Below are 13,884 nucleotides of genomic sequence, written 5' to 3'. Positions count from 1 at the left end.
GCAGATAGCCTGAATTTTCAGAAAATTTAAACCATAAGACAATGTCCACCGACTAATATATGCATTGTGTATAAGTGTAAAAGCTCATATGCAAAAAGGCAGAAAAGCACAGTTTTCTAATGACCTCAATGGTATCTTTGAAATTTCTTAATGAAAATCATTAGGGGTATATCTGCCATTGTAGATACACCATTTTTGTTTATGTCTAAGCCCATTTTCTTTCCAAAGGGTGAACAACAAAATGGAAGAAAATAGTTGAAAAACGATGTATAAAAAATAAATAAATATGAATAATGTATAATTCCAGTTACAATTTAAACAAAAACATTATGTCTTTATTTTTTTTACTTTCAGGGTTGATCGAATAGCATTGTCAGTTCGAAAAGATTATTTTACTCTTTTAATGTGTTTTTAATATAATTTAAACTACCAATTAATTTTTGTAAATCTCATTGAAACAAAAGACGTTTTCAAGCAAAATTTTGGTAATTGTGAACAAGAACGTCCTCAACCTTAATCTTTTTCAAATTGAAGTATGTTGAAAAATATGTTATGTAATTAATAAAAATACAAGTTTCAAAAGTCAGAAGAATGAAATTACCTCATTATTTTTCCTCAGAATCTGTAATGGCAGTAGCGTTATTATCAGCTTTTTTGGGCAACTTCACCTCAAAACTCTAAACAGTACAGGAACAGCGTATAACATCACAGACTGCACCACCGAAACAATCACTCTCCTTTCAGATTTGTGTGGATCGCCCACCCTATTCATAAGCCGAACGACTGCAGCCACTATTCACTCAGCCTTGACAAGCACTTCCTCAAGGTGCGGCCTAAAAGAGCGCCTTCTGTCTAGCCAAACACCTAAGTTCTTGGCTTGACTAACCGGCTCAATAGGTACCCCTCTCACTGTAAACCCAATAGGTCACAACTTCCGTCTACCGGCCATAACTACAACTTTGGTTTTTTCCGCAGCCAAAGAGAGACCACTTGCCGCCAACCTTCCATTGACAAGACCAGTTGCTGCACCACATTTCTCAACAACCTTCTTCTCTCTCTTAGTGGCCACCACCAACAATAGGTCATCAGCAAAGCTGGTGACTGACACCGCTACGAATACCCCAAATTTAGCACCTCATCGTATGTTACATTTCATAATAGGGAGCCAATCATTGACTCCTGTGGTACTCCACACTTCACTGGCACGGTCACTCTACCAGCACCCTCTTTAGGTACCAACATCCTGTTGGTGAAATAATATTGCATCACTCTTAACAAGTACAGCCTCACTCCTCTCCTCGCAAGAGCCACCAGTGCACTTGGAAACAGCAGTGAGTTGAACTCATTTTTCACATTCAACATCACCACCACCGGAATCTTCTGCATGTGCCACATTCCACTAGCCCCTCCATTCACCAACTCCATTACCTGTGCGATTACACTAGCAGTCGAGATCCCTTTCCTAAAGCCGAATTGATTTGAACTGAAGCCTCCACTCTGCACCACTTCTGCAAGGCATGCTACCAAAAGTCTCTCAAATAACTTGCCAACACAAGTCAACATGTAGAAGATTGTAACCAGCTGAATCTGCCTCATCTCCTTCCACGCCTGCAGAATAGTCCCTCTCCTGAGCACTTGGTTAAAACGAGATAATATTGGCCCGGCACAGACTCCACCACCACTGCTTCGTCGAAAACACCATCAAGGCCCAGACTCTTCCCTCTCCTGAGACAACTCACCACAGTCACCAACTCTGTCATTTCAGACAGCAGGATCTTAACAGCAGCAATTTCCCTGATAGCCATCGACTCTGCATCAGGGAAAAGAACTTAGATGCAACATATCCTCAGTGAGGGCTGGCAAAGCTCTGCCGAACCTCCCCATTACAATTTTAAATGTCTTGCCCCACATATCTGCGTCAAGGTCCATGCAAAAGTCCAGCCACTTCCTTTTTTCGAGCCCAAAATGGTCGTCCTGTATCATTTCCTAGCAGCTCTCAGATCTCTTACAGCCTGTTCAACTACCACCGGATCCCCTCTCCTATGTGCCCTCTGAACACATCGAAGGGCTCTCAAGCAACAGACCCTAGCCTCCAACACCTCTGCCATCCACCTCCATGGTTCTCCTCCGAGGGTTCACGGTCTGGAAGGACGCTACACAGGCCTGGGCCATCACCTCAGTAACAAAAGTGGGCAACACCAAATCAAGATGCCGCAGCCTCTGCGACACCATAGTCCTAAGAGACACCAATCCACACTGGGTAACATGCCTCTTGGCCCAACCAACCGGCCTAAGGTCGCTAGTCTCGAACAGGATTGCCTGATGATCACTTAGCGTCTTCTCACTCATCACCTCCCATTGCCTTACTTCTCTAGCAACTCTCTTCAAAGCGAAGGCGACATCAATGAAAGAGATGCCACTTCCCCCTCACCAATGTCAGCTCCCTCCCATCATTGAGGTAGATGAGCAGCAACCCAGCCATCACTTCATCAAGTAACTTTCCTCTGGTATTCATGACACGCCCCACCTCCCCAGGCCACATATTTGGCATTAAAGTCACCTGCAATTAGCACGTCCTTCCTGCTCCAAGCACCGCATTCTTTATACTATCCAAAGCAGCCTCAAACTTCTCCATAGAACAATTAGGATTCACAAACACAACAAATAAGAATGTCGGGCAGCTCCTCCCACACAACCGCTCCCCAATCCATGCAACAACATTGGGATGGGACACAATTTAATGATTGCTACATTGGACACGCCATCTCGAAGCCAACCAGTCTCCATTGCCTTTCACACATTTGGTTCTGATACCAACAACATTTCCACACATTCTCTCAAGGTAATCTCAAGTATTTCATCATGAGTTGCAACTCTGTTTTCATTAATTTAAATGAATCTAACCATTCACAGGCTTGCAACTATCACTGCCCATCCTTTGCCCAATCCCTCTGCAAATCAGGCATATCGGCTTCTCTCTACAATTCACTGCCTTGTGGCCCACAGCACCACAGTCAAAACACACTCATCACCTATTGGGTCCAATACATCTCTAGGCAGTGTGCCCTCCCTCCAAGCACCAAAAACATTTGAGCTCCTCCTCCTGCAGAAAAACCCGACAGCACCTAGCCAATTTTCAGCCTCGCCTTCGCCACCAAACGGGACACCACAACATGCGGCAACACAACCGTGGTGTACTTTGTATCGCCAAAAGCAACCCTCATCGACATCACCTTCGGCTCTACATCGGGGTCTTCTATCCCCTTCTTAATGACAGCAATAATTTTAGCCTCCGTCATATCCTTCTCTATATCCTTAGTAAGGACATATGCTGGTTTACCCCTTACCGTGCAGGTAACATCACACCTGCCAACTTGCCCTGCATCTGTTGCTTGATCCCCCATCTAACTTCTCCACTTGGCCTTTAATGCGATATGGAAGTCGTCACCTGGCCTCTACTTAATCGAGAGAATATCTCCAATTCCTCCTTCGGCACTCCTTCTTTAACCTTCCTCAGCAAATCAGCATATGTAGTGCCCTCAGCCTTAAGCACAATCATGCCTGATGCCTCCTCCTTACTTTGTACTTTGCTGACCAGCCTTACTCACTGCCTTAATCCCAGTATCCTCTTCCACATAAAGAGTTCTCTTCTCTCCCTGCCTCCTCACATAATATTCGAGCACCTGCTTAGATACCAGCCTACCTGGTTCCTGGCTACACTAAAAGCCACTTTGACCTTAGACTCCACAATCTTCTTATAAGCTCTGAGAAGATCGTCAACGACTATCCTGTCGCCCGCCTTAGAATCAATAACCACTGTATAACAACCTTCCAACTTCTTATCTTCCAAGTCCCCCAAGAGGACTTCAGCATGCCCCCTCTCGACCACCACCTGTCCACATCTTAGCTTGCTCGCATGGAGCATTCATCTAACACCAAGAACTTCCTATCATACTCCAACCTGCCTGTCTGGCCAAGTCAAATACTGCCACAACATCCATGTTCTGCAGACCAAACCTGACTTGTGGACCTCCTCACAGTTACCCATTGGCCTCCACCTCATGACCAACTCTGGAATTTCCTCTTCCAGAACACCTTCCTCTAACTGCTCCATCAGCCTCCTGCCTTCCATCTGCACAGTTTGTGAAGCAGCCTCCTTAACCTCTCACTACGACGTACGACTACATAAACAACCCGCAGTCTGCAGATTCTCACCTTGCTTTATCCGCTCCGTAAGCCACTGCCAAAACTTCTTTATCTTTAACTTAGTGGTAATATTCATCGCTACCAACTTGGCTAATATTCTAACCTGCAGGGGCACCTCACCCAGAAGCTGATCATACGCACAGGGTCCCTGCAACAGACCACGTCATTCTCCTCCTCCTCCTCCACTTCTCTATGCCACTTAGACATCCGGTCAACAGAACCAGTCCTTCAGAGCAACCTTACAAGCACCTTAGCCACTTCCGGCTTGACCACCACAAACAGACCACCAGCATCCTCATCTCATGGAGTGTCTTGAATACCTGCTGGGTAGAGGACCTGCTTTTCAAAGTGAAAGAAAAATGAATAAAGAAAGAATATCAGTGGTCTACATAAATGCTTCTTGACACTGGGGCTTTGTAGAAATAAAAATTAAGCATTGTATTATCCTTAAAACTAACTTAAATATACAGACTTGTGTCGTTACAGCTTGTATCATTTGCTTATTTATTTAAAAAAAGTTGGTTATGCACTTGTAAGCTGCAGAAAAGTTAATGGTAAATAAAAATATATATGGTAAATGTGATTCTGTAATTTATGAGGTAAATACATCAGTTCTGTAAAAAGCTACTCACAACTATAAAAAAATTATCATGCGTTTCTATAATTGCTAAAATTAATTTTAAATCAGTTTCTAGTTACAATTTATGAGAGAGTTTAATTTAATTTTATGTGAGAACATTAATTTTATAGAAACATAGAAATAAAAATACAGTATGTAGATTTCTTCAAGAAATTTATCCATTTAATTTGTGTTATACTTCCAATTTTTACAAGAAATACAAATAAATTCTTTTTGCTTATAAAAATACTTCTACTTGCAAAGAAAGTTTCGCCTAGTTTTGCATACAAAAAATGTGTTATACAATCAAGGAGGCCATTGGAATCGTGAAAATGCTCAAAATCTTGCCATTGTTTTAATATAAGCATGTTCCCTTTTCTAAATATCATTTATGTTCTTAGACAACAAAGTTTGGTGAATATTAGTGCTTTGTAAGAATAGGCTATTTGACAGTGTGAAAAATAATGTCATAATTATTGATGTCCGCATAGATTATGAGTTTTAAAAGTGATTTGCTTCAATCTGACTAAAAAATAATGGATTTTTTATCCAAAAAAACCTTGAAAAGGCTCATTTTTTTTAATTGGCTCCATGTGATCAAAAACTCTTGATTGACTGAATCAAGAGATGTACTGATGTTTGAGGATGACATCAAACATCAGTAAATATGTCTGTCATCGATTGCCACTCCTTGGTGTCTTACAATTTTGAAACTATTAATTATTATAATATCAAGTGATATTGTGATATTTTACATTTCCATATTACTTTTTTGTATTCTATCTGATTATGGAGAGCTTTGTGAAAGCAGACAGCAGAAACCTGCCTAAAGTTGATGCCATTATGGTCAGAGTTTTCTTTAAAAATTACCCCGATTTTTATGCTGCTGAGCTTAGAAATGTGAAAACAGCAGTGGTTTCAATTAACCATTCGTCTCAGGAATGGTTGGCCTGAGTTTGATCAAGACTACACATTTACTGGTACGGTTACATTTTACTGATAACTCACTAATGGTTTTAATTGTTGATGCAACTATAAAAACAAATTCTGAGATTACAAAATATAATATTACATATTCTCCTTATTAACATATTTTATATGTGATAAAATAACATGGTCTTGGGTTAAGCTGAGAGTGGTAGTGCACCTAAATGACCAGTTGGGCCTAATTCAGAACTCCCCTTAGGTAAGGCAACATTGAATTCTAACCTCGAACAGATTAATAAAATAGATCATCCATAACCTAAATATTATGTCTTACAATGAAATACTCATTAATAATAATATGTTTAATTTTGTTAAGCGTGGCCTGTTGGTATAAGTATATAGTTATAGTGAATATACAAAAAACCGCTTACCAACTATTGAATTCGCTGCGTTCAGGCGCTTTCAAAATTAAATTCCATCTTCAGGAACTCTCATAATTGTCCTGTTTATAATATTAATTAAAACTTCACGTGTAAAACTATAAAAAAATTGTGATATTTGATTAAAACATAACAGTTGGTCATCATATGTTTTAAAATTACGTCAACGTAAACGTCCTGTCAATTTGTTGGTCTCAACTGTTGTGTTCATTTTTACAATTTACAAGTGAAATTTTAATTATTATTTTAAATAGGATGAATAAGAGAGTTCCTAAAGATGGAATTTGATTTTGAAAGTGCTTGAACGATTTGAATTCAGTTGTTGGTAAGCGGTTTTTGTGAATTATCTATAAATAATATGTTTACTTATATCGAAGTGGTCTTCACAGAAGAAAACAGTTGAATTACCCACTATATCATCAGGATTTCTGCAAGCAAGTTGTAACTACATTTTGTGCATTTTGGCATTTTTTGGAACACAGCCAATAGTTTTTCCAGTGCTTTTATTGACATATTTGTGCATGCTGCCACTACACACCATTTGTAACTCATTTTCTTGGGTAAATCACAGTAAAAAATAACACAAACAGCAGAATGCTAACTCAACTTGTGACTTTTGATGTTTATTTAGTGACATGTGTGTCACTGAAGTCAGTGCGAAACCATATTGCTCAAGGTAGCGTTTTGGTGGCTTATTTAAATAGTGCATTTTTATTTGCTATTTTTTTTTTAAGAAATACATAAAAGAATTAAAAGTAACCACTTTTTGTGGGCTCAATAAACACCACTAAATAATCTGAGATGGTTTCCAGAAACCAGTCAAATAGCGTATTATGTACTCAATTTTAATAAATATACACTTATTCTGTATTTTAATTTTCTTTTTTGAATCTTTATTATTAATAGTATTTTGTGCAGGTTGTTGGTGATATAACTAGGGACGTGCTTATAAATAGAGAAGGCAACAAGATACAAATTGTACATTTAGCTGATGTAAAAAAGCCTGATTGTGTCGAAATTCAAGGTGATTTAAACGTGAAAGATGTTGAAGTAGAATGTGGTATTCGAATGACCAATTCTTTATCTCAAGTCAAGACAGAGTCAGTCACAAAAAAACGGAGAACTAGTTGCCATAGCATATCTAATACATATGTATCGATGGAAAAACAAACTTCTTGTAGAGGCAACGAAATCATTTTGGGAAGGAATGATAATGAAATCTCTTCTTACACTACTGAAAATCGTGTCGGTAAATCCTTGTTCAATACCTCTGCAACTAATTCTTCTGCCTCAGATGTACGGCCATATAATGTCGGTTTTATCAGCTCCTCGCAAGGAATTACTGGTATAGTGAAAAATCTTGTTACCGCAAGTAGCAACGATATCAATATTTATAAATACAATGATAGTGTGATGCAACAGCCGCAGGTATTTATCGATAATAAAGACCATGCATCTAGTTGCAATACCGCTTTTGTTCATAATAATTCTATTGATGGCTCAAGTAGTATGTTTAATAATCACATTCAAAAACAGCCTTCTCTTGATCGATTCATGACTGCTACTATGTCTGAGATACAGAAACCGAGGGATATAATGTCTGTATTACCATCAAGAACAATAGTTAAAATCAGGGAATCAGTAACAGAAGATAAACAAAACCTTGTAAGTATGTTATAGAACAATTTTTTAATGAAATCATTTTGTGTTGTATATGTTTACTTAAGTTCAGCTAATGAATGATGTGACTTGGATATATTTTGTGTAAAATTTAATTTTTTTAAAAACATATTTTACACAAAATGAAATACTTTCCTCACTATGTTATTTTAATAACTTAGAAAAAATTATTTGACGTATTTAAAAAGCAAAAAAAATTATCATACTTTTAGAAAATTTCATTAAAATACAGTTTTAATGTCATCTTTAATTTCTATAAAAATATATACATGTTGATCTCCAAGCTTCTTAAACCTGATAAAACAATTACTGTTTACTCTTCCTTACTGGTGAGCCATATCATTTCAAGGTTTATCATTGTTTAGGAAAACACTTAAACTTTATTGTTTTTACCTATTTTAGATCCTTTATAATTGGCTAAACTAACAGACTCAAAGTATGAACTGTGCTGTAGGTTTCAACCTTAATTGATTGAGCAAAGAGAATATTAAACGTTTTGCATTCCTAAATATCTATCTAGTTTTTTGGAATTTAATAAAGAAACTTACTGTAATTAAAAATTGTTAATCTACATAGTACATATTTTTTTTATATTCAACTGCACTTAGGAAACTATAAACTGTACTTTCACTCTGTTAATTAAATTATTCTATTAAAAAAAAAAGATTTGAATTTGGTCTGGAACCTGGTCTCAGATGAAGTTGACTTCAACTGAGACCAGCTTCCAGACCCGACAGCTCTTCTCAGAGCTAACGACAAAAAATGGCCCTTTTCAGGGCTACCACAAGGTTATTAATTACAACAAACCGTCGAAGCCAATCGACGACAACAGCCCTTCTCAGGGCTACTACAAGGTTATTAAGGGTCATAAAAGCCATTCAGCAACAATTAAAAATACGTTGAGGAACACTAACTTCAAACTGCTGATATTATTAAATTGAAAATATTCATAGAAATTAAATATTTGGTAATGACATTTTTTGTAAAGATGCTTAACATCCTGAAGACAATGAATCATGCACAAACACTATTATTTTGATTTTAGTTGAATTCATTTTTAATTGACAACAAACTTCAGAGTAGCAGGAGTTTCTCACTTATAAACAATAATTGGGAAAAAGTAAAATAATTCTTCGGTAAAATAATTGGGAAAAGAGCAGAGATACAGGGGAAAGAATCTTAAAATAAAATTACTCCTAAAATAAAATTAATACTGAATAAGGTGTTACATATTCTTTGAAAATTTATTAATTGTAAAAAGGCTATAATCTTGTAGCTATTAACACATAGTGCTAACTAGAGGATATTTTGTTAAGCTTGTTGTTAAAAAATCTCGCAAAATGTTTTCAGTTCTGTGATAAATATCATGAGGAAGTCTGTTCTGTGCGTTATGTCGTAAGTAATTATACTCAAAGAGTCAGGTAAACAGTTGCCTTTTGGAAACTGGCTGGGACAAAATATTTTGTATGAAAGAGCAGGCATCAACAGCTATGGTCATTAGCTCACAAAATATTATTGTAAGTTAGTATTTTTATGTAATTGATTATACATACATCATTCCCAGCAAACTTGTTCATACCTCTTTATTTCCTTTCATTTTTGTTCTATAATTACATATAAAACCCATTATAACTTCCGCGTAAATAAGATCTTCTAATGTTAATCAAAAAACTGTTGACAGTGTACATTAAAGAATAACATATGTATAGAATGATCTGTTTTATTCTTTCTGTGCAACTTTCAGCACATTCCTCTCTCTCTTTCCTTATTCCTTCTATCCTGTATTCTTCTCTGTTGTTTACAAGTAATGCACACTTGTGAAGTGAACTAACAAAGAAAATAAATTTAGAAGCAATACATTCTGTAAATTAGAGCTGACAAAATTCATACCAAATATCTTGACTAGATATTCATCGATTTAGTTATTATTAGACACAAAATCAGGTCAAATTGTGCTATTTTTATTTTGAAATTAAATAAATGCTTGGAGATATAATTTGATGAAATAATCTGATTTGTTTTTAATGGTTTTTTTTTTATTATTATAAGGTAAGTACACGCATTAATTAATTATATAATGCCAATTTGAAATGAATTTTTGCATGCTTTTGCACAAATTGATTGTAATTCTAAAAAAAAAAACAATAATTTGTTTTGCTTATTAGAAATAACTACAGTAATTCAATTGATTTTCAAACAATCTTTATATAAATTTGTACCTACAGCTTAAAAACTAATAGATGTGTTGAGCCTGGTAATGTATACATTTTTTTACCAGTTTTCTTCATTTTAGTTTTATCTTAACACTTTAATTTCATTTTTATTTTATATGCAGAAATAAACAAACAAAACCTAAATGCAATTCTGAATATTTTGTATTCTATTGAAAACAAATAGTAATTAGGAAAGATAAAATATTTGTTGTAAATTTCAGAATTAAAATTTCTAAATATTCTTTTGAAACAAATTTTGTTTACTTTAAAATTTATTGAAAAATATGGTTGATGATAAGTAAAGCGTGTTATTTTTATTATAAAATTATTGTCATTTGGATTATATTGACAATAAATTATAGTCAAATTACTCCAACAAAGCAAAGCAGTTTATTTCATATTGGCATTAAATAGCTGGTTTGTGTTATGTAGCGCTTTTGGGAATTAAATTTCATAAAAAAGTATAATAATCAAACAAAATTAATATGCTTGTATTTTGTAAGTAAAATGAAAAAAAAATCAGTATTTAAACTATTTTTGTTTTTTCCATTATCTAAACCAATGAATTAAATTGTTGCTTTTCAATATGCTCTAACTGTATTATTTTTCATTCATTTTTTTTTTTTTTTTTTTTTTTAACTGTTAGATTTTAAAACATTTGTTATTGACTAAAAATGCAGAAGATATAAAGGGATGAAGAGAGAAAGTCTGTTGATGTCTGTTCTTAATAATATTTTTTCGAAGTTTAAAACCAGTTATTTATTTTTATATGTTGTATATTAGGAAAGCTTGTTTTATTAAAAAAAAAATTGACATGTTATAAAAAAATAAGTTACGGTCATCAATAGTCTTGAAATTAGTAATGTAAACCTGTGTCTGTCAAATCCTGCATGTAGGATTTTTTGTGGCATCGGTTGGTCATTATACAGTGATATATTTGATCTTTGTATGCTATTATATAAGTTCTGTTTTATAAGGCATGTTTTTTTTTAAGTAAGTGCTATTTTGATATAAAAAATAACATGAAATTTTTTTTTAAATAAATATTTATTCACCTAATACCTGGATCTTAATCTACAATTCTACATATTTTCTGCCTACATTAAGGCACTTGTCATATCATGTGATAAGGTTCTGCAATCCAGCTTTATAGAAATCTGCTACCTAAGAATATAACCAATGGCTATTTTGATTTCTTCATTGTCATCGTGGTGCTGACTGCTGAGATCCTACTTTAAATGCGGGAACAAATGGTAGTCACTGGGTGCCAGGTCAGGACTGTACAGAAAGTAACCACTTTCTTCCAGCCAAATGACACGATAATGTCTTTGATACAATGAGCTGCATTTGGCTAATATTATGAAGCAGCATGCTCCTGTACTGAGCAGCCCATGCCTTCTGTTTTGGATCGGGCAATGCAGTTTAGTCAAAGTCTCACTATATATATAGGCATTTATTGATTCACCCTGAGACAAAAAATCAACTAGCAATCGCCCCTGTTTATTTCAAAACACAGTGAACCTTATTTTCCAGGCTGAAATTGTTTTTTAAACTTCACTTTCTTGGGAGCCGTTGAGTGTGTTCATTCCGTGAACTGTTGTTTGGATTTCGTTGTAATGCGAGATACCCATGTCGTGTCACCAGTAACAGTTTCGCTCCACTTGACGATTTTTCATCAGGTTCACTTTTATCTTAAAAGACCTACTGGTGATTTTTCATCAATCTCATTTTATGCAAGAAAGATGATTTAGCAAAATTTCATCAGTGTCAAAACGACGTTTGTACTGATCACATGTTTTTGGTTGTCGTGGCATTATGCTTGATAGGTTCTTTGTTATTGTTTAAAGTCACATGTAACATCACAATTAATATTTGGATAGTAAACAAAAATAATTATTATCTTGAACTTAATGACGTTTATATTTTTTTTTTTAGAGAACATTTAATTGTGTTTGTTGCATAGTACATAAATATCGTTCGTTGTTATTGTTTTTACATGGCCATGAAATCATAATTCATGCAGAGTGAAAAGGAATGCTTTATTTTATTTATTTAGTTTTTTGCAATACTGTATTTATTGGTGTGTTGTGTAGTACATAGATGTGCTGAGAACATTGGGTATTTATCATTATTTTTAGTTTGTAACGTTCAGATCATAATATTATACTTATTTCATGTTCGTGTTTTATTTTGTTTTTTCTGGCAATGTTTACTAGCGAGTTGCTATAATGCACAAAATGAGCGGTGTATGTTGAACACCAAGTGAAATTGATTGTTGGGAACTTAAAAAAATGTTCAATCTTATAGTGATTTGTCTACTGACAGGTCTAAAACACAATTTTACAAATTTGACTAAAATTTTTTAATTTCTTGCCAAAAATCATGAAATTTTCAGGTATAGCTTACAAGACTTCAGTTCTAAAAATCATGATTCCCGTAGTAAAATTGTTTGTTGATTTTGAGTTAAGTGACCTCAAACTCCTTTTTTTTTCTTCTTTTTTTTTGGGTTCTTTAATCTTTAGAAAACTTTTTGAATAAGATATGACCATAAACAACATTCTAGTTGATAGTGCATTGGTTTTCCTACAATTTTAAAAAACTGCTTAACATATTGGTAATAACAATTATAAATCTTTTAACACAAGTAAACAATTAGTCACCATAAGGCACCACATTTTTTTTACCAACAATAATATAAGCATGTGATTTTATTTTAATCATCTCCAAAAAAGGGATCGTCTGGACCTCAAAGGGTTAAAAACAGATCGCCTTCATTGCTGTATCTTCTGTAAAATTTTTTTTTTTAGCTTAGTCAGCATTTTTTGATCCCAGTGTGGGCACAACTTCCAATAATTCAAGACACAATTTCATAGAAAACACTTCTTGAAATTAAAGAAAATTCTTTTCATAGTGAAGTAATCGTAAACTGTATTCTTATGGACTTTTCCATTAACACTGCGCCAGATCATCAGTTATGACATATATCAAAATGGTACTTACTTGAAATCATACCTCATAGATTATGTTTAATTTATAAAAATTTATTTTTTTCAATCTACAGTGTTTTTCTTCCAATTCTAACAGCAAGTGGGCGAATACCACAATGATATTAAATCAACAGCAATCAATAAATCCAATGGTGAACCAAAATTTACCCATCGTAGATTACAGTGCTCAGATGCCACCAAAGGCAAGTTTGAATCTTCAGCCAGAAAATGTAGCTCTTCATATGAAAAACCAGTTTGTACCAGACAGATCGAGTAAGTTTTGTTATAACATGCTTGTCTCTAGTTAATTGTATTACTTGTCCTAATTTCAAAGATTAAATAGATTTTATTTTAAATAAATAGTAACTTTTTGTTCTACTAAACCATTTCTGTGTTATTATATTAATTTTGGTGTATTTTATATCTATTGTAGTTGTTTAAAATTTCTTTTGTAACTGTATTATTCTGTTGTCATTTTTATATTACTGATTTTTAGTTAGTTCTTATGTTTGAGATATAGTAAAAAGTAATTGTTATCTGAACAATTACCTTAATTATAGAGGATAAGTAGTTAGGTAGTAGCTGGTTTTTATTGCAACTAAAACTCACTTGCAGATGTTTAAATTATATATGATAATATCAAGAAATAAAGACTTCTTCCTATCCCTTACAGAAATATGTGATGGATATAATACTGTATGTATTTTATATATATATATATATATGCATATACCCTTTACTGAAATTAGTCTTTTTAGATTCATATGAGGGTTATTTTTTTTCAAGGTCCGATCGGTCGCGAAATAAAAACC

At 34.4% G+C, this 13,884-nt stretch overlaps 1 protein-coding gene across 4 annotated transcripts in view; it reads left to right on the top strand.

Annotated features, from left to right (window-relative positions):
- LOC142327445 (uncharacterized) overlaps positions 1-13,884 on the top strand; it is a 116,353-nt gene that overhangs the window by 79,555 nt on the left and 22,914 nt on the right. For 3 of the 4 annotated variants that reach the window (XM_075370531.1, XM_075370529.1, XM_075370530.1), the window contains 2 exons: positions 7,111-7,857; positions 13,170-13,345. In XM_075370531.1, coding sequence (XP_075226646.1) covers positions 7,111-7,857; positions 13,170-13,345 — 923 coding nt within the window. Of the gene's footprint in view, positions 1-7,110; positions 7,858-13,146; positions 13,346-13,884 lie in introns of all 4 variants that reach the window. The other variant, XR_012756992.1, reaches the window with a different exon arrangement.

This window comes from Lycorma delicatula, chromosome 7 (assembly GCF_047948215.1).
Source record: "Lycorma delicatula isolate Av1 chromosome 7, ASM4794821v1, whole genome shotgun sequence".
In the NCBI taxonomy this organism is placed as follows: domain Eukaryota; kingdom Metazoa; phylum Arthropoda; class Insecta; order Hemiptera; family Fulgoridae; genus Lycorma; species Lycorma delicatula.
This window is presented reverse-complemented; position numbering and strand designations above follow the sequence as displayed.